Here is a 22,500-nt window from a genome sequence, read left to right on the forward strand (position 1 = left end):
CTGCCACAGCCGGGATTCGATCCCGCGACCTACGGGTCAGCAGCTGAGTACCTTAGCCACTAGACCACCACGATGGGGCGGTATGCATTAAAGTTGCTCTTTGAATAATTTAACTGTGGGATCATGTGAAGGTTGCTATTTAAAGCTGGAAAATGAAAACAACTTTTATTTTCTTCTGCAGTTTCATATTTCAGGCATTAAAAGGTTAATTACACTCGAAAAGATTAGGCCATAACGTAATAGAAAAAAATGCATTGAGCTTGGTAGAGTAGAGTGCTGGTCACCACCCCGTTTAAAATTAATGCTTTTTCATCCATCCATCCACTGTCATAGAACAGAAATCACATGGTCCCTTATGCATTTACCAAACATGACTAGAAGGCTAAAGCCATTTACTTTTTTCTTCTTCTCAGTCCATTGGTCTGACCCCCCTTCGACTCTCAAAAGATTTCTGCACCTGGTGCGACTTGCAATGCCTCCAAGATAAAGAGGCAATGCAAACTATCGCCACCTCACATGCCTCCGTGATTGACCCATTTATGACCAGGTGATTACATCAGGAGATGATGTCAATTTTTGACATCACATTCTGATGTCACCATGACTTCATGGTGACATCACAAATTCTGACAATCTGTGATCTCAAGATGTCGTCACGAGGCCGCATCATTATACATAGAGATTCTTGCATCACTCCCGTTGACACCAATGATCATTTTTCGTGTTTTATTTAAGGTTTTCACCTCTATTACCACCACCGCAAAACATAAAAGCCCCTACCCACAATGAATCAATGGGAAATGACGGTGTAGGAAAATAACTATCACTGAGAAAAAAGAAACAATGCTAACACAGGAATTCTTGATGTACTCTTTTTTTGTCTCTACCTTATCCTGGTGGCACGCAAATTAAGACAGTTAGTTTATATTCATTCAAAGAAAGATTGTGTTTCAGGATCTCTTTAGGAATGTGTTCTCGGACATCTCACTCTCGATCGTACAAATTTTTTGCTGATTGACGACGAGCAACATGTGGAAATTACCCTACATTTAATTAGAAAATCATGCAACCGCTCTGCTACCCCATGCCGGCCGAAAAATGCTGAAAATACCCTAGACGTAGGGTAACTACTCTACAGCTGGCAACGCTGGTGTGCACCGATATATGAGGACACTAAACATTTTCATTTATATGCTTGGTTGTGAGTACTCGTACTACTTTTTTTTCTGCCCCCTATTTTCCTGCAAGCACAATGATCTGCACTGTTTCTTATACGGGTGCGCACATTTTGAATCTTGTAAAACTGATGCTTTGCATAGCTTTTTATTCCTGTCCTAGTGCCTTTTATTTTTGCAAGAACAATTCTTGAATTTTCTTTTTTGTAGGCAAAGAGTACTGTATAAAATCTGTCTGTCTTCCTATGCTACACCACTGACTCGAGTAGTCTACTAGCTTGGGACATTCTGGTGTCATAAAGCCACAATAAGCAAATTGTAATCCTAAATCACCGTCATGTCATCAGTTATTATATTGTCATCATGGTTGATGTACTATAACCATCAATTCACTACCTTCATGCCACAGTCTTTACTCCATCATTGTCACAAAGCCGTCATCCCACCATTTCCACAGTATGAGTAACACCGAGATATTATCAGAAATATCATTCTGCAGTAGTTATGGCATCGTAATATTTTCTATTGACATCATTCATTTTTCATCATTCCACTGGAATCACAAGCCGCCCATGTTGTGCTGTTATCACTGCATCATCGCCATGCATTTGTAATGTTGTCATGATGCCGTCATCACCACTGTTGTGAAGCTCAATAAATTAGCTTAGATTGAAAAATTATACCTTACGAACACTGGTGTCATTAACTTCACCTCCATGTTTTATTAACAGACAAAAAATCGATGTCAAAAGTTTTACTTTTGAATTTTCCGTCAGAATGTCCTGAGCGTCAGTCACTGTGTCTGTCTTATCTTTGCCTCAGTAAGTTTTCTCGTCTTTTTGCACTGTAACATAATGAATGAATACTAGCTTGCCCAGTTTACTGTTCTCCCATCACGACATCAAAGATTTCCAAGTTTTTTTGGCCACACTGGCTCAACAAAATTTCATAAAACATGGTACGTAATGTCTCTGGCTCCCTGAAGAAGACAATGCACTTCATTTTTACCGATCAAGAACTATGCAAGCTGTAGTAGATGCCATCAAAATGTATGACGTCATGGCGATTGGTGCGGGAGCTTCAAGGTGGAGTAGGCACCCACATTTTATTTTTATAAATTTTCTCGCTTACCAAGTGTCTCACAGTGGCAAGCCTGGTGTTTTTGGTATGGTGGAGGAATAATTTACAGATAAAAAAGTTTTTCTCTTTAGTTTCCCTTGAAGAAAGCCCTTTAAAATATTATATAGTATAAAGTAGAGATGCTATAGCGACTGCCCTCTTTCCTCATACAGTGTACGGTATAGGCAGTTACCAATGCCTGCTGCACCATCTACCTAACTTCTGTTTGTCCTAGACTGTGGCTTTATTATTACATGAATGTCATTCCATAGCTGTCGTCATGCAATCATGATGTCATCATGTTCATGGGTGACCCTGCGAAACGGGCCACTCCAAGAGGCTGTCACATACAACTAAAAAGTAGAACTTTAACAACAACCACTACAGATTGTAAATAGAAGCATCTTCAGCAATATGGCATGTTGCTGCACTGCTTGAATATTGATTGCATTAATATTAACAGTCACTGCAAAGTGGTTCTACCCGAATCTGACTTGTACAAGTCCTTTATAATTCGCATTTGCTGTCAACTACAGTCACTGCAAAGTGGTTCTACCCGAATCTGACTTGTACAAGTCCTTTATAATTCGCATTTGCTGTCAACTTGGCTCATCTGCTCGACCACCTGCTACCAGCAACATCCTGGCACTTACTTCAACACAGTGCCCAACTGTTGCTTATGCATGCATGAAAGGTCGATTAAAATACAAGAGGCCATGTTAAACCTACCATAACCTAGGCTGAGCACTACACTTACGAGTGTAGCTACACAAGGTGTGTTAAAAAAACAAACAAACTTTTGTTGTAAAGTTTTCAGTGCTTCTAGTACTACATTCTAAGCACTGCCCTCTCAAGGTAGTCCCCTCTGCATGCAATACACTGTTCCCATCGTTTCTCCAGTTTTAGAAAAACCACCCGGAAGATAATTTCTCGGATGGCAAAGGTCCACATTGCACTTAATCTCCTCTACAGTTTGGCAACAATATCCTTACAACATTGTTTTAAGTTTAAAAAACGGGAAAAAGTGCTAGATCTGGATCCCTTGATTGCAGTGGATGGGGCTATGGAAAAGGTATTTATGTGCGAGCTGTCATACTGCCATGATCCAACAAGCAAGTCTTGTTCCCCCACAAACACGCAAGAAATTTTTAGGAATTGAAACTCGACTCTTTGCAGCGAGCAGATAATGTCATACTCCCGCAGAGTCGCATAATGCTACCAGCATCCCTTGGCTGACAAGGAAATTACTACCATCTCATGGTCAAGGGAATCAATCCCGTGTTTCTTGCTCTGATGCCGTGACCCCGTGCTTAAGCGTGCAGAAAATTACACAACAAAAAATTAATGTGCACACTCATAAGCATGCACAGGTTTCCACTTTAGGGGGAGCGAAGGGTCATTGCAGCACACCCCCCCCCCCCCCCTTTATATTAAGTCAATGTGTAAGGCAGACTACTGGAGATCATCTGGCTCCCATGTGCACCTGTATAAACGAACGTTACACCTTTCAAATGTTTCTTGCTCTGTGCCCATGTTAAGGTCTCTCACAGCACAAAGCGTTTTTTAGTGAACATCCTTGTTTACCATTCGACCATGTGGTAAAAATCCCTGGTGAACAATGCATTTGCAGCACAAAAAAATGCAAGCTCTCCATAAAATGTGCAGCACAGTCACAGTGAAAGCTGGAAGAGTGGCCTTTCTAGAGCCTTTTTTAAATCTGGGCAACTACTGCAGTTATACTTGCATGACACCCACAAGGCCATAAATCATAATTAGGTAGGGAAGCACCCACAACGGCATTATTATATCTTCAAAAAAGCATGGTGCCCACAATGCAACTGTAAGGTTATTCGCAATGCCCACGGCCTAAAGGGAGCGCCCCGTGCAATCCAAGATGGCTGCGGAAGGGTGATCAACTCGTGAACACGCATAAGAAAAGATAGGACGCGCGGACGTACTACCTGTCCTACCCACGCGACAATTGGGCGCTCAAGGACAACGCTGTTCCCCGCTTGTTCCCGAACTGCCCTTCATACCTTCCGAAACCGGCGCGGAAACGTAAGCAACCAGCTGTGCGGAGGGCACCTCCCGTTAAGGTGTGCAAAAGGCAAGGTGATGGCGATGTTACAAGCCTGTGTGATGATGGAAGTAACTCCCCTGTGTGTGGAGCTATCGCGTCTCTCTACAGCGAGCTCGTGGATTTGGCAAAAACAAACCAGAAAATTCAAGGCTGGTCTCTTGAAGTTGTTGACGCCAGTGTTGTTGTGTACAAGCTCAAAATGGAAAATGCTGTGCCTAGGGTTGATAAGGCTGTTGTAGTGTCTAGGACACCTGTTGTTTCTGTGAGTGCCAATGGGCGACTTGTGGCATCCATAGTGTACGCCGAAGATGAAAATGTTGACGTGAAGACAGTTGAAGAATTTAAGTGTTTACTTAAGTGTTTAATTTAAGTTCTGTGAAGGCTGCCCTACGAAGTTGTACCCTTCTATATCGAAAAGCTCAGTGGCTACCCAGGATGGCAACACATGGTGACGAGAAACGTGCGCAACGTCCTTAAATTCCCCGTGTCATGAATGCAAGCTGCTAGGCAAGCTGTTTTCGCAGCGCACGAACAGGCAAAAACACAGTAAACCTAGTCAGAAGAGCGCTCAGATGAAAGCGCTACGGCGCAAGGCTATTCATGCTACTTTGAAACGAGAAAAGGCAAGGCAGGATATTCTCCTTATGAAGAAGCAGCTCCGCACACTGTCGGATTCAAAGATTAATGAAGTTCTCCAAATACTTCCAAGTAAGCAGCAACTTGTGTTCAAAACTGCCTTCATGGCAGCAAACGCAAAATCAAAGCTTGGAAGGCGCTATGACCAAGAGTGGCTGATGACGTGCCTCCTCCTTCAAATCTCCAGTTCGAAGGCATACAGTTTAATATCTGATATGCAGTTGCTGCCACTTCCAACTAAAGCGCGATTGCGTCAAATAATCAGTGGAATACCATGTAAATATGGCTACAACCAAGTAGCACTGAGGTGCATCGAGGAGCACCTAAATTACAAGAGCCATCTGAGGCGTTGTGGTGTGCTTCTCGTTGATGAGATTAAACTAAAGCAGGCCGTAGCATTCAACAAAGCCTCCTACAAAATGGATGGATTTGTGGACTATGGTGATGAGCAAGCGACAGGCATGGATCAGCTTGCGGATCATGGGCTAGTACTCATGTATGTCCCGCTTTTTGAAGACTGGGTACAGTCTATTGCTACATTTGCCGCCAAAGGAGCTGCACCAGGAAACGTCCTGTCCGAGATTGTAATCAGTGCTGTCATACAACTCCATAAACATGGTGCTTCTGTGCTGGTCATCATAAGTGACGGAGCTGGCAATAACCGCTTCATGTAGAGCCAGCTCGGAATATCTGGAAAATTGGATTCTGCATGTCACTTCATCGAGCACCCCTTGGAACCATCGCAGAATATCTATTTTATCTGTGATATCCCACATGTCATCAAGTGTATCCGAAATCACCTAAAAAAACACACCTACGGAATGCTAAGAGCAAATAGCGCACTACAAATGAACAAACCTTTAACTACATGTTCTCTCTCTTTTAGGTGGGTGATCATCAAATCGATTTTCAACATTACGTTACTCTTTATGAAACAGAGAAGAACAAGTAACTGCGAGTGGTGCCCAAGCTGACAAGAGCTCATGTGGCTCCCGACAACCTCTGTACAATGAGCGTCCGTCTTGCTACGTAGGTATAGTTCGCCTGTTAATCAATGCATGATATTTGCCAGCAAATTTTGAAGAGATAGGTGCTCCTTTATGAAAAAGAAAAATTTTTCCTTCATCCAACAGCAGCACAAAACCATAAAAGAAGTATTTTTCCCACTTTCTCAGAATCGCAGCTTCAGTAGACCAGGACAAACTTTAATAAAACTACGATGCTGTCTGTGAGGTTTATTTTATACGCAATTGTCCACCTAACAGTAAAACGAAGCTGCAACTCAAATGAGACGCTTGTCCAGCTTGCGGATTTCCACAGAACTGATATGCCAAGCATTTCTTTGACAGCTCTTCAGCTGTTCTACATCACTTGGAATCAAAGTGTACCGAGAAGCAAAAGTGCCAGGCTTCGAACAAAGCAAAGGAACAGAAGCATTCACCAAAATCATCAATGACCTTTTTGATGCCTTGAATGTCAAGTTGCCGTCCCAAGGAATCAGACCGGGCTCAGAAAAAATACAGGTGATAAATCTGCTCGTTTTATTTGCTTTATCATGTCTTCGGCTCGTGTTAAATCTGTTCAAATTTCTGCTAAAACTTTTGCTCATATCCCTCTTTATGCCATTCATCTTTAGGTCATCAAAGATTTTTTGGCTCTCCCTAATATGACCGAAAGAAATGCTGTCTGCAGAGGCCTGAAGCTTTTTGCATCACAGATGACGACAGAGGCTATGCGGGTAACTTTGCTGTCATTACTTGACATCATTGAATACTTGTTTGGGCAGGGTGCTCACTATATTTTGACAGCTAAGCTTAACCAAGATCCTCTGGAGGTGAGTGCAAAAGCTGTGTTTATTCAGGTTCAATAGAACAGACAGATTTCTTTTACTTTTTTCAGCGCCACTTCGGATTAGTGCGCTCATTTGGTGGCGATGAATCACATCCAACAGTCATCAACTTCACACAAATATTCCGACTTCTGAGTTTGTGCACACCGATCAAAACAGCTCTGCGCGGGAGCATGGAAGGCGCACCAAGTGCTGTGCTTGTTGGTGTTCAAGATACCTTGAGAAGGACGAAAAAAGACGATAGCTTGAATAAGGCCAAGTTGTGTGATACAATTGAGGCTAGGATGCGCGACTTAACCACAGGGCCAGGGGCTCCCACCAGCACGAAGACAGCGACCACGTTGATTTGAAAGGAGGAGTAGACGAGAGCATCCTGTACTATTTGTGAGGATATGTGGTTCGTAAATTCACAAAAACTACCCCCTGCTCTTCGTGCATAGGAGACATAAGCTCCACTGAGCCAGATGTAGGCAAAGATGCTTACCTCACTATTTACAGGAGCTTCAAGGAAAGGTCTTTGAAACATCCTTCGAGAAAAATGCTGCACTTTGTGAAAATTGTGAACCGCACAGTTTCACATTCCTTGAGCGGTGATCAAGTTACATCAGACATCTTTTGGTACGTGCTTGATGAGCTGCAGATGAAGAACATCGATCGTCTTGGATACGTGGAGCATGAGGCTGCATTTACATGCCAGGTGCTGAATTTTATTATAGTTACCAGGATGCACTTTTACACTAGGGATGTGAATCGTCGCCTTGAGAATAGCGAGAAAGTAGCCGTGGCAAATAAAAAGGCTCGTTTGCTGTAGACAAATGCATCATCCATGGCTAAGTGGGCGCATAAAAGTTTTTGTACTTTTACAGAGCAATAAATCACTTTGTTGAATCAAAGCACAAGCTCTCTTTCATTCATTCGTCTAGACTCCCGAACAAGCAACAAATACGCAAAATGAACGCGGAGTCTCGTAACTTACACAAAGATGGGAAACATCACTGGCTATGTTCTCAAATAAACAACTTCACTAGGAGACACCGAAATAACTAACGAGATTGGCTATTTTGTGTTGAGCAGTTTAACTGAACGTCTAACGTGCAATTACAGCTGAATAGCACGTCAGTCCATACCCTCGCATTGCTCTTCGCATTACCGCAGATGTGTAGTTAAGGTAGATTATTCGCCATGCCTGAGGTCTGTACTTCAATCTTATTGCGGAGGAAATACAAATTTACGTGTTGCAAACGAAACCCACTCGGAGCAGGCGGCCGCAGACAGCAGAGCAGAAGCAAGCGAATGCGGTTTTAGGGCCAAGAGAGGTGGCAGCGCCGCCCCGCGAGAGGAGACAAAAAGGGGTCACATTCGCGCGCGCGGCCTGGGCGGAGCTTGCAAACTGAAGCAATCTAGTAACGTTGGCTTTCACCGGATTAACTCTTGATCGTCAAATGAATGTACATCCAACCAAAGTACTTTGCCAACCGATAGGAACTGCTGAATGTTCACTACCTCATGTCTTACCGCAGTGCAAAGGGTGGTGGAGTCAGCTGATCGACCGTGTATCAACAATGCTTTGTGCAATCCTGTTTGTGCTACAGAAACTGCACGAACCAGAATTCACGTATGAACTGAACGGCACTCCGGGATCATTTGTGTCGAGCCTGTCTAATGGATTTGCCACAGTAGTAGGCCACTAGCGAATAGCGCGCTGTCGCAGCTGCACAAGAAGGAATGTTTAACGTAGCGATGGTTTGCAAACATATTACGCCGTCGTTACTTGCGCTGTGAGCATCATGTAGCTGCTTCTTCAATAGAACACAAGCATTCAACTTCCCATTAGGTAGCACTTCTGTTACAGGCATAATCAGACTCTAACAGTGCCCAGTTCCCTGCCCTTGGATGTTGCAGATTTCATAAGGGCAATCAAAACGAGGATATCGAAACGAATACACACATACACTTTACACAACGTCAACATTGTGAAAATTCGTCAAACAACAACGTCGTTCAAACAGCACCAGTTAAGTTCAGGAGAAGTTACCACGGACTGTAGCCGTAACTGCATATTTCATGGCTCTAACCATTTCGTTTCCTGGTCGAGCGTGTTGGCGGCATGCTGCGCTTTGTAATATCTACTGTAATTGGGATACATTCAATGCACAAGAAAAAGTATTCTTTTATTTTAAGCTCGCTGAACGATATTATACAATAAATACAATCAAAGTGACTTACGAGCGTGAAAAAACATTAACCCAGCTGATTGTTCATCGTCGCTGTCATTCTCAGTGCGTTGACAAGAATCAACGTCCAGTGAAAAATCCTCGACATCAAAGACGGTTTCTTTGAACATCATTGCTAACAGTAATCTGAGGAATTCTCTCCCCCAAACGACTTCGATAGCACCAACAACGGGTCATTCACCACGCACAGCACTCAAGCGACGTCACTCGCCATGCTTATCTAAGGGGTGCAGAGATCATTTCGCTCCAATACCCGGCAAAAAAGGAATCGCTGAGTGTGTGCTGTCATCTATCAATGAACGTAAAAAATGAGCGGTGCAGCATAGACCAAAGTTTGGAAGCGCAAATCGCGAGCCTACGCTACTTTCAGCGTACAATGAATTTTATAGGATTCATGCACTACAAAACCACTGTGAATGCTATATGCACGTAAAGCAAGGCAAGTTTTAAATGAAATGGTCAGACTTTAACATTTACCTATCCAAAGTAGCTGCAGAAAATCTCGCGAAGCTGATATGCGTACTCTGCGGGCTATAATCGAAAGCGCGAGTTGCCACGTATTTTTATGAAAACTTCGCGTATGGCAAGAATGAATCAGATTTATTGTGTCACGAACGATCCGGTATATTCATTGATGCACGAAACATACAAAGTGGTTTGTGTTGGTTTCTTGCTAACACGTTAACACTGGAGCTAGCACCGCCGAACAAGGCAGCATTGGGAGCGTCTGCCTGCTGATCATTCATGAGGGGACGCTAGTGAATTCCGCTAGGCGGCGCGGCAGTCTATGAATACTGCGAATTATAAGTACGCTTTGCTGATGCTGTCGCTGATGGCGAAGAATTATGGCTGAGCCTTTTGTAATGGTTTGAAAGCACTCAATGACCTACTCAACATGAAATTCAAACTGTGTGAGGCCAAGTTGTTATTTCACTTTTCTAAAATGCTCTAATACATATGTTAACACGATTCCTTCCTTGACATGAAGCCTTCATGGGGTGTTCCCAAAGCTTTTCCAAGTGCCAAAATGGCCATGTGATATAATACTGGGCTGCCACACAGAGGACTAGAGTTCAAATCCCATTCTTCCACAGATTTTTTATTTGCCATATACACACGTGCAAGAGCCGCACTTTTTTTCTGAAATTTTGATGACATCTGGCCCTTCCACAGAAGTGCAAATTGTTTCCTCAATTTTAAATCCATGCATGAAAAAAACCTATGAAATGCAAAGTATTTTTTAGTGAACTTCAGCGGCTTTGGCCGTATATGTACTATATCTATCTAGCCAACATAGATTTATAGCCCTCCTGGCCGTTTCGACAATGGGATATATACTAAAATTGGTTTACATGACATGACGAGCACACGTGACTAGTCATAACATGTAAATCATGGTCTGTATGTCTTGAATACCATAATTTACATGTCACGGTCTTGCTGCTCTTGCTGTGGTTTTGTTCACATGACATATTGCAAAACTGGTATGGTATGACTGCATAGCAAACATAAGTGACAGGCCGTAACATGAAAGTCATGACATACAGGTCATGTAAGTCATGACTACACGCCACGTCATGGTGCACTCGTGGTCATTTCGCTAGCTTCACATATATCAAATTTGGTATTATATGATGCCAATGCACGACCAAGGTAAATGATGCGTCTAAACATGATAATCATGACATGCCTGTCATGTAAAACATGACTACATGCTACGATCATAGTGCGCTCGTGGCCCTTTCACTAGCTTCACATATAGCAAATTTGGTGTTACGTGACGTCAACGGATAATGAAGGTGAGCGACACATCCAAACATGATAACCATGATATGTTTATCATGTAAAACATGACTACATGCTACGCTCATAGTGCAGTGACCCCACCTTTCTTTCAACATCATAGACCCGCATCTCTTCATCTGTTATGCAAAGCTTTGCCAAGTGTATGGTATAATTTCACACGTACACATGTTGTTAATGCTTTGTCATTGCCACTTCAGTACTGATCCAATGAGCCAAATGCGCACTTGCTCACTTCTGTGGCTGTATCTTGCCAATTAACAGTCAGAGCAAAATGTGGCAAATTGCAGTAGTCCAAGCCTGTCATTAAGTGTGCTCATTGGCTAGAGTATGCTCCCTCTACCAGTTGGCCAGCAACTTCAAAAGTTCAGTTTCTTTGTGAACACCCCTTGTATAGCATGCAGTAAATCGCCTTGAGACATGCTGTCAATCAGCCATGGCAAAAAAAAAGGAACCCTATCATTTTTTTTTACATTCTTTCAAGCACTTAAATTCCTACATTTTGCAACTAAGCAACAAATATCCACCACTCCAGTAACACTGAACTTTTGCTGCTGTGCTTATTAACTGCATATTGAATCTTGTAACTAATGATTGCTTACAGCAACCACAAAGCAGTATAATAAAACAATTTCATTTAGCAAATTAAACACATTTAAAGCATACCTGACTGAGACCACGAAACTACACCTATGAACAAGCATAAACATTTCGAAACTTCTCTATACTAAAAGACATTCTTGTAAAGAGAGTTGTGATATTCATAGCATTAAGAAAGCAAGACATTTCAGGACAACAAGCATCACCTTCCAGCCCTGCATTGAGATAATTGGTACAGAAGCTGTGCAGGGTTTTACAGCAATTCTTTTCAAGGTAGTGAAGGAAGCTTTTTGAAGTGACAATTCTAGCAACCATGGGTGCCGAAAATTAGGTATGTTGTGCAGTGAACCAACCCTTGAAACTATTTTGTAATAACAAGCCAATGGCAGACAATGGGCAAGAGTGCTTCTGGCAGTTACTCTTAGCGAATTTAACTCTTACAATAATTTCTCCTCAAATATTATAACTGCATTCACATGGGGCTATATGTTTTCTTAAGTAGGCAGAAAGCACAACCTGGGAACAAATATTAAAGTGTGCATGATATAGACTCCTTCAGCCCTCATAAAATATTTAAAAAAAACTGAAAATGTAGGACAAAATGACTGATTCTGTATGGCCGCCAAACTACTAACAGTGAATGTCTGTGCTGCTCAGACAAGGTTCAGGGGAAGGTGAAAAAAAGAAAAATTCCTGAACAGGGAGTGTCACTAAAGCCAACATTTTGATGAGTTGACTTATCTTCATCGAGACAGAGTATAGTGTTACTTTTTTCGTTTTATGCTAAAGTACTTGTACTTACAGACCTAAGTATATAATGAATTAACAAAAGCTACTTAATATAAGTTTAAGTAAATCAAAGTATAGAATATCTATATAAAGTTATATTTACACACTATGCAGTTCCTTAAACACAATTTTAACATTGTGTTAAACATGATGCAATTGGATAATATTCTGAATGATGCTCACAGTGCAGATTCATCAGCCAATGCAATACTGCAGCAAGTGGAAGAAATTTGAAAGACCTTTCCAGTTTATAAAATCTAAGTAGGTGCTACGTAATGAAAAATATTTGAGATGCAGAAAGTGCAAAACAATACAAATGACAAACAGGCACACATAGTGCCATGCTCTGTGTGCCTGTTTGGTCTTCCCACACGTTTCACATTTTGGGGACGTTTCATTAAAAAAATGTTTCTTGTTGGGATGTCATTCATTTTGACCAAAAAGAATGAGCAGGTAAAAAAAATTTCAACACCTTCTTATTATAACTATACCCAAATATGCAGATAATTAATCCAGATTACCAGTTAAATCTGATCGATATAGAAACACATAAATAACAAATACAAAAGTTCACATAAATGTGGTGGCTTTGTGATTACAGATGGACTTCAGAGGGCCAACTGCTTGTTTCAACGAACCGGAAGCAGAACAACATAGCCACGGTCTATCCTCATATATCTCATGATGCCCACCTTGTGATACCCATAAAGACAACCACCACCACAAGCTACCAAAAGTTCCAGGCAAATCTAGCCACAGGTAACATTACACTGCAACACAGTAAAACTGCGCCGAGTGCAGCTCCCTGTGTGAAGCAAACCCAGTGACTGCCAGTGAGTGTGTGCACTTTAAATACTCCACCTGTTGCACACTGATGATCATTTAAAAGATGTTCACTGTTAACGATTCAAGTAGCAATTTTAGGCTATTGTTGCTGGATAAAGCTTCAGTGACAACTATGGCTTGGCTTCAGAGAGCATCAAATACATATAGTGCGGGCAGAAAATGAATTTCGATCAGTGTATGTTGTCACAGCAATAAATACTGCCTTAACCAAGTAACTGGCTATGCTTACAAAACAATATTTTAAGATACTGCAACAAAGCTTGGTTTCCAACTAAATTAAATTGTTTACACATTAGTGAGTCATGCATGGCCTACAATAATTGAGGAATCAAGTAGACAACCTTTCACTTCATTGTTTCATGAATTCTATGTAAAAAATAATTAAAATAGATCAAAAAAATAAGACACTGAAAAAGCAACGCATCAGAAATGACCACTGAACTGCAGGCAGACATTGTGTAAACAATTCGCACTGGCAGTCTGTGTCCATACACAAACACTGCAATTAGTAATCTTCCCACATACAGATTACAGTACATTTACATACAGCCTTTAATAGTACTGCATTAAAACACACATCCCCAAAGGTAAATAAACTAACGAAGTGAATATGACATAATTCACAGAGCTTCTTTTTCGTGTACTTTCTTACAAATAAGCAAGGGTGACTGTAAATAGAGCTTTAATGACTAGCAATTGGCGCAAGGAAAATAAATGCAACACTTCGTACAGAAAATGCACCACCTCTTAAAATGAAACAAGTGAATGCTTCTTGCCTGTATGCTGCCACCATGGGAGCAAACATGGAGTCGCCGTCATACACATATAGATGGTCCCAGCCACACTCAGTCTCAAAATGCGTAAACTCAAACCTAATAGTGGCATTACGAATGCCGCTTTCAATAAGCCATGTACACTTCATATCCTTGCTGTAGTTTCCTATCCCATTGGTTATTACACCATTTGGCTCTGTCAATCTGAAAGAGAAAGGAAGAATGGTATTATTGTTATGAAGTTCCTACATTCAAGACATCACTGGAGAGCACGAATGAGGCAAATTTATGGCTCCTGCAACAGCAGGACATGGTGAGCGCACTGTTCAACACTGTTCTTCTGTTACAGGAATCTGCACTTCTGCCTACTACAAAATGAAGCCCCCCCCCCCCCCCCCCTACCCCCACCAACTGTCACACATAACAATTTCAGTGTTTCTGTTGCAAGTCTCCCACAATTGGTGCATCTGCTTCACACAAGGCAAACACCGCTTCATAAATATTGCCCAAAATATATTCCATTGAATAACAACATAGAGACAAAAAAAAGCCCCGGAAAGTAAAATTCTTGAGCATCCGTCCAGAAGACAATCTGTAATTCTGATTTATTGATATGTGGGGTTTAACGTCCTATATCGATCAATCAGAATCTGTAATTCTAACATCACATGTTCCTTTTCAATGTAACTATTAATCCTCATTTATTCAAAACAGACAGACTGTTTATTATGATATGCTGCACTTGATAGCAACGATACTAAAGCAGGAGTAACACTGACTTACAGACGCCACATGCTTCATTAAGGTGCTTCAAAACAAAGTTATGTTCTGCCACACTAACAGCTACTTCAACATCACCTGACGTCAAGTTTTCTTTCAGTGCATGCCAACATACAAAGCGTTTTTTTTTTTTTATTTCGTGCTGTCTTCGTATCTAAACAGGTTCCAATAATTCGCACAAATTCTTACACCACCGAATAGATACAATGACTGCCTCAAAAAACAAAAGAACAGAGCTCTGTTTATCGAATGTGAAGAGCAAACTTATGTGCGTTCCTGCTATAAACTTGATCAAGCTTTAAAAAAAAATTCATACCAGCATTTCATATCTGGTCACTGCTTCCTCTTTCTCGAAAAGGTTTGTGTAGTTTTATATTTGTACCCTGCTACCCTCCAACATCGTCATACTTGAGTCACATGTACAAAAACAATGCATTTGGTCATTAACATCCAAATTTTCTTCATAATTTTCTACTTTTCACAGAGCTACCCCATATCTAAATACTTAATAGCATTTTACCCCATAATGTATATACAGCCTTACTGGAAGTGAGATATTTTAGGACAATAAAAACATGCATGCATTCGCAAGTTTCTTTGTCTTAAGGAGTTGCAAAATGTTAAAAAGTAAGGATGTTAGTTTGAGTTTACTGCTTTTCATTAAAATTTTGCAACTAACCATATCAACTTTGGTCATTGCATGCCAAATCTGTAGAAAATAAGAGACAGCACCTCGAATGTCAAAGCCATTGCAATGCCAACCTAAAGATGTACACCAAGCACATCTGTATTGAACGAATGAATGTTACAGTTGAGAGTTGTGCATAAATTATTTTTCACAAGATACACACTACTTTAATGAGTCCATTATATTGCACTGCACAAGTGAAGGTGTTCAAGAGTCTGCACTTTTGCAGTCAAAATAAGCTTTGGACAAAGCATTACACAGTAAATGTTTGAGGCAGATGGCATCAAGTTTATCTGTGTGGCATCCCAAGAATGACATGAATAATGAGATTGAGGCACCAAAATTAGTTACCTTCTGTGAGCAGTGACAAGGGAACAAGATAGCTTTCTAGTGAACCCTTCTACTACCCATCATCAAGGTGATCCTACAGAACCTGCCGAGCTTTAATGGATATCACTGGTTGTTTTTGCCAAGGTGTAAAAAGGAAGTAACGAATTTAGGCATATTAATTCTTACACTTCTACTTGCTTAACATAGTCATAGAGTTTCCTAATATACACTAGAGGGAACTCTGGTGCTAGTGTCTATGGGAGCTGCAACCCACGGCGCTTCAGCGAGCATGGGAATGATGGGTAGTAGACACATTTGTTGTGGTGTGGCTTGGAGCTGTTTTCTTACTAAACAAATATTAGCAAACGTTCAGCGGTTCCGCTTCACCATATTATTCTTTTAGACTTACCTTTTCAAATCGTGTCACAAAGCTCAAAAGGGTTGAACCTTTATTCCAAAACAAAACTGAAACAGCCACAGACGAAGCCGCCAGCACGATTCGCCACCCGCAAGTACGAAGACTAGGCAAATGTGTGTACTACCCATCATTCCCATGGTCGCTGAACGATCGCAGAGCCAGAGTACCCTCTAATTAATTTTAGAAAACTCTATACGCATAGTCTCCACTCTCCCATGGCACACTATATTGTTTGCAAAATAATCTGCCACAGTGCAAACACACATTTTGTCTTTTCCGTGCCATAACTGTTGTTACTTCTATTATCCGATATATATGCCTCTGAAAATCAAAATGAGAATCCCAGGCACTCGAAACAACTAATTCCAGGGAGCATTCCTGCTCTTTGGCTTCATTGGAACATGCACAACAACTTATTTTCACAGTCTATATAATATTTTTCATAGTTTAGTCTAAGGTAAATAAATTGTATCATGTTACATCTTGTTATCTTGCATTGTATTAGCAATATGAATGTATGTGTGTTTATGTAAATGAATGCATATGTGTTTCTTTTTAAGTTTGTAAGTGTCAATGTATATAGTGGTCAGCGCACGGTGTACTTTTGCTTTTTCTAAACCCTTTTTCTTGAACATTGTGTTGTAAAATAATCAGTTGACAAACCGTTTTTGAATTAGTATGAGTTATTCATGTTTTATATTTTACTTGCATGTTATGTACTTGTAATCACTTTTGCACTACTGCCGTGTGTGTGTAATGGTCATTACGGCCTTTGTCAAGCCGTTATCAGGGCTTTTAGCCTTGGCGACCTTCCTGTTTTGTCTGGTAAATAAAAAGAATTGAATAATTCAAGGAGGAAGACGACTAAATACATGAGAATTACTTAGAAATCGAATGTGGGCATGATGTAAACGAAGTGACTGCACTACTTGACATGAAGAATATGTACATCAAACTTCATCAAACTGACTCAACAAACCTAAAATATCAGCACATCTAGATTGATTAATTCAATAAAGACATCCTGAATATGAATCAATAAATTGCACACTGCTTCTTGCTTCATGATTATGTTGTGCACATGACCAGAACTGGCAAAGCAGTGGTAATAAGCATAAAATGATGTTCACAGCACGTAAGCACAACACGAACACACTAGCACCACACTGGCATAGCATTTGCTCACTGAATTGGAGTAGACATCCCTTTCAACAATGAATGCACATTGCTTCTAGAGATGCTTCTGCCACAGCACAGTTGCAAAGCAACTATACCTGCAACGTTCTGCATCGTTTACTATTCATGAAAGGTAAAACAATCAAATATGCATCATATCATGATTACAGAGGTTTATAATACATTGCTGAAATTCATTTTGCAAGTTAAAGGAACTGCTTTCTTATGCAAATGTTATTTCTCAGCAAGAAGATTAGGAAAGACCCAAGTGGTCACATACAGTTTTGAGAATTAAATGTGGTGCCTATTTTTCCCAAATTCAGAAATTATCCAAGGTCAAAAGTGCAAATGTTCTAAAGCTTTCTTCCAAAAAAATAAATGACGTTTTATTTTTTGCATAAAAGAACAATTTATAAAGTTGCATCATGTATAACCACAAAAAATCACACATGTTATCCTAAAATACGGGAATAACAACGAATAGAATAGGTATAAAAGCATTACAGAACTATAACAGATACCACATAGCTTAAAAATACATTGGACCATTTAGCGAACGAGTGGAGCTACATCTGGTTTATATTCCTGCGGTTGATAATGATGCCTTCATCTCTTTTAGCCTAGAAATGAAACAAAACCCGCTTAAAGTAATTTTAAATGGCAAACACATATTAAGCGAAGCATTGAACGTGTACAGCCTACTGATATGATTAGAAAATGAAAACAGCGCCTCGTGTATCGGGTCGCCCCGATCGCTTCAGGCCTACGACAACAGAAGCAAGAACCGCATCCGGCCCAGCTACAGCCGATAAACGTACTTTTTCTACAGCTTTACTGCTCCAAAGGTCAAGCTTTCATGCAACACTTAGCATTAAGAAGTTAGCTCTTCGCACGGCGGACGATCACACGCGCTGATCCATTAGCATCACTCGCAACATCCTACCGCCACCTGTTACTCGGCTCCACTGCAGCATCGGGGCTGCCTGCTCACGCAAAGCTCCGATCTGCACGTGAGCCACTCAGTGCAGATCGCAGATTTGGGAGTACAACCAGTACGCCACGGCCGAAACTGTGCACTGCCAGAACACCCATCAAACGTGATTGAATGTACTAGGTTGAGCTCTAGCTGCATCCCTGGAGATCTACACCCCGCTTTCGCCTAACAATGCATTTCTTAATTAACACTTACTTCCCCCGAAACTTACACAGATTATGACAACGCCACGCGAGCAGGCATGAAAAGAAATGCTTGGGATACGGCGAGAATACAGAAAAGAGGGCATCGACCACCGCGAAGGCATGGCGCACGGACGACGCTTCGCCCAGCTACCGACGGCTTCCTTCGCCGTCTGACAGCGGCATTGTGCGGATGAGCGAGTATAAATGCCATTTTACCTCACTCGACCACCACACCGTTGACAGCCAGGGCCCTGCCAGCCAGGGTAACATAAACAACGTCCGTCCCCCGCCGTGCAGTTCCCGTGCCAGCACTCGGTATCACCGCATAACGTCCTTTGGGCGTCGGAAAGCTGCCATGCGCACAGTAAGAGCACGAAGAGTATCATTAGCCAGCATCGTGGATCGAAAAGATGTAGCCGTTTTCTTCTAGACTTCTTTCTAACCATACAAAAGCAGATAACAAATTCCATCATCGGAGTGCCATGTCCTCGGATATTTGGGCGGACGTAAGAAAGCACCGCCAGGGTCGCCGCTGTCATCTGCATCAGCAGGCGTAGTTTTGGGCACTCAAAAATTTTTATTTCAATATTGGCAGTGCAAATTTTCAACAACAAGTAAATAAAAGTTATACAGAATTAAATGTATGCGTTGACGGCTGCTTGATACAAATAAATAAAAGTTTCGAGGTGGCGCCATTTTTAAAAAGTGCAACGGCAAAGGTTTGTTTTGGTATCCACATTATCATTAAAACACGTCCATTCTTTCAATCTCATATTCTTATGTGGCTTTATAATGCTTATATTAACAGCCATTTTTCATACTGCCTATCATCATGGCGTAACACATAAGCCATTATTTCTCTAACCGCTTCAGCGCCTTCATAACCAGGCGATAAAATTAATGACTTATAGCCCATTGCGTTCCCATTCTAATTATATACCCATCTATCAACAGCTGCACATTCAACCGATTAAAGAGTTGTTTTATCACAGATTTTCCCTCATCACATACCGTCTTATTTATCGTGAAATATCATTAGATAGTATTCCTCACCATGCCATTGTCAACAACAATGATACCAGGTTTTCAAAGCAAAATAACTTTCTTTTACCCAAAATAAGATTGAACTATGGCAGATTTACAGCTACATTTTATGGTATTCATCTTTGTAATCGCATACCTCCTCATACTAAATCATCTCGGTCACTGCAATCTTTTAAGCATAACATGAAAAACATAAATTGTTAAAGGAACCTTTTGTTCATCTGTAACAAATTTATTCTCATCATCACTTCACAACCTTGTATCAGTAATTTTATGCTTTATATAATGCTGCTATGGTAAATATATTTTTCTTTTTTAGTATAGATTGATCTGTTTTGATTGCGTTTCCTATTTGTTCGCTCTTTTTGCTGCTGATAACTTTTTATGTACGCCACTAATTATGGGAGGTCCGCCTGACAGTCTCGTACTTTGGGACCTCCTGATTTTGTATGTATTATGTAGCCCGTTTTTTGTACATGCAATAATAATAAACAACCTTGCACTTGAACTTGAGCTGATGGTTTGTCTTGGTAGTCGGGGCCAGTTGGAAGTTATCTTCCATTATGGGCAGCTCGGTTGGCCGCTACTTCTCCTCCTCCTCATTAATGAGGGCACACCTTTAAGTACATAGGTTTAAGTACAGCTTTAAGTACATAGGTAGATTGTCTGATTTCAGTGTTCTTCTCCACATCCTGCATAGATTCTAATCGCTGGTTGCTAAGTTAGAACTCTTAATGTTCCTTCGCCGGAGAGCAATTGTAGCCCTGTATGTCTACGTCCTCAATAATTTTTTAGCAAATGCCAGTATATTTATTAATTAATTCGTCAGTACTAGAAGAGAATCACGAAAAGCTTGCGAAAAGACAGAAAATGCTTCACACATCGGAAGACAGCGGGATGAGTAAGTTGGCATTTTATATAAGCGCTAATGTGAACCTTGCGGGCCACGTAAGGGTGTAGGACAGACAACCGTTGGTCACTTAATGTGGAATGAAAGTGATATGCTATATCAAACGCCGAAGAATGCCCCCTTCATGCGTAACTCATGTGCCTACATCAGAGGATGGACATAAATTCTTTTCCGGGGGGGGGGGGGGGGGGGGCACCTTTTTGATCAGAATTAAGGGGGGGGGGGGACAAAGCAGGCAGATGCGGTGAAGTGTGATTTTGCGCCTTGTATGCCATAATTTTGAGGGGAAGGGCCCGGGCTCGATGTGTCAACTCCTGGCTACACCGCTGTGGTACATTGATACGTGGAGAGAAATCGCTCCGCATAAATACAAGAAACAAATCTTAAGGGCCCTTTTGCAGCTGCCAGCGCGGATTGCAGAAGCCAAAAGCACGCTGTGGCCGCTGTGTATTGGTCATCCTAAGGAAATATCAACATTCCTAAAGTTTCCTGCAATACCAGAAAGATTCCCGTTATTCCTTTCGTCCGAAATTGCGACTGCGAATTTCTCGAGAGAAAAAAAAAAAAGTCTCTGCACGGAACATCACTAGAGGTGTGTAGTGAGAAATTTCGTTTCGTATGTTGGTTTTTTTGTAACGGCGTTTTTCCATTAGTTAGCCGGCTTAGCTGACTATATGTCCCACATCATGATGGGCTGAAATATTCTCAATCAAAAATTTTCATCAATTATCATATAACGTTTTCGTGAATGCGGGCTTTGGTTCTAGGATCGGGCGTGAAGGAGGATGCGCTGCAACCGCAAGGACTTTATGCAACAGCAGATACACTCTTCGTACCTCGTGAGTGATCACGGGCGCAGCCAGTCAGACAGGATCAGGGGCGGCAAGGGTCAAGTTTTCCCCCAAAACTTTCAGTTCCCAAACACACGCACGAGCATAAATAAAGTATGGTTTGGACCCCTTCCCCACCCCCTGAAGAACATTTCTGGCTAGCTACAGCTCTCACGTCATCTATAATGTGTTTCAGCTAAAAGAACCAATAAAAAATATACATCAGCGCTACGCATGTTCAACTAGCTCAGTATTGTTCTGAGATATATAGAGTACGTCAGAATATTCTTTTTTCGATCCACCAAGCTGAACAATTAGCGAAAATTGTTTAATAAACTTTTTAAATAGTGACTCTAGAGAAAAATATTCAATACAAAACCACTAGCGCTTAACAAGAGGTGATAAAACTTTCAATCTGCGGCAAGATAACTGCTGTGTTGAGGGCTGGCTGGTCCCGACGAAGCAGAAGAAGACGGCCGCCGGAGACGTACGCGGCCGGCGGGGACGCCGACCAGCCCAAACACGCGGGTTGGCGCGAAGCGCCGAAGGAAAGAACAACAACCGCACTCCACGGTTACCCAACACACACTGATTTTATTTACAGTCTCCTTGAAATCCTGGATGCCAGAGCGGCGCCCCCTGGCATCCTCACATGTCATTCCGAAACCGAAAGCGAAAACCTAGAACACAACAATAACTTCGCTGCCTAATTTTTTTCCAGCCTTTGTTTAAAGTGCGCGAAATTCTCAAAAATACCACGTGAGTGCAGCCAAGCGCGACGTTTTTAGTACCCTCAAATGTCAGGTCAAATAGTTTTCAAAGACTGCTCACATACGAATGTCGCTTGAGCAGGCTATCTGTCACTTGGACGTCAGGCGATGGTAGGATGGTATCGTAAAAAAAAAAACCAGAAAATGAAGAAGAAAAAGATACTTCGACTTAAAAGCCACCACTCCGTGCCACTTTTAAATGCGAAGCATTTCTTAGTGAACTTCAGTGAGTCTGAGCGTATCTATCTATCTATCTATCTATCTATCTATCTATCTATCTATCTATCTACATACGACTTTTATCTCTTCTGGCCGTTTGGATAATGTGATCTGTACCAATATAGGTATGGCATCATGGCATGTATGTCATGAATGTGATGATTTCATCGCATAACATCCATATTTTCACTTCGCGCAGTAAGAAATATTACGGTCAGAAATTAATCAACTCATCCGATTTTTGTAATTAAC

At 41.3% G+C, this 22,500-nt stretch overlaps 1 protein-coding gene and 2 pseudogenes across 1 annotated transcript in view; 2 read left to right on the forward strand and 1 right to left on the reverse strand.

Annotated features, from left to right (window-relative positions):
* dsd (attractin-like protein dsd) overlaps positions 1–18,981 on the reverse strand; it is a 147,706-nt gene extending 128,725 nt beyond the window's left edge. The window contains exons 1-2 of the mRNA XM_037426686.2: positions 18,692–18,981; positions 13,908–14,108 (exon numbers count right to left, since the gene is read on the reverse strand). Of these exons, the coding sequence (XP_037282583.1) occupies positions 13,908–14,108; positions 18,692–18,948 (458 nt within the window). The 5' untranslated portion in view covers positions 18,949–18,981. The remainder of the gene's footprint in view (positions 1–13,907; positions 14,109–18,691) is intronic.
* LOC142776832 (uncharacterized) lies at positions 3,358–6,111 on the forward strand (annotated as a pseudogene).
* LOC142776833 (uncharacterized) lies at positions 6,829–7,670 on the forward strand (annotated as a pseudogene).
* Positions 18,982–22,500: the final 3,519 nt, after the last annotated feature.

The sequence above is a fragment of the Rhipicephalus microplus genome, chromosome X (genome assembly GCF_043290135.1).
Source record: "Rhipicephalus microplus isolate Deutch F79 chromosome X, USDA_Rmic, whole genome shotgun sequence".
Taxonomy (NCBI): domain Eukaryota; kingdom Metazoa; phylum Arthropoda; class Arachnida; order Ixodida; family Ixodidae; genus Rhipicephalus; species Rhipicephalus microplus.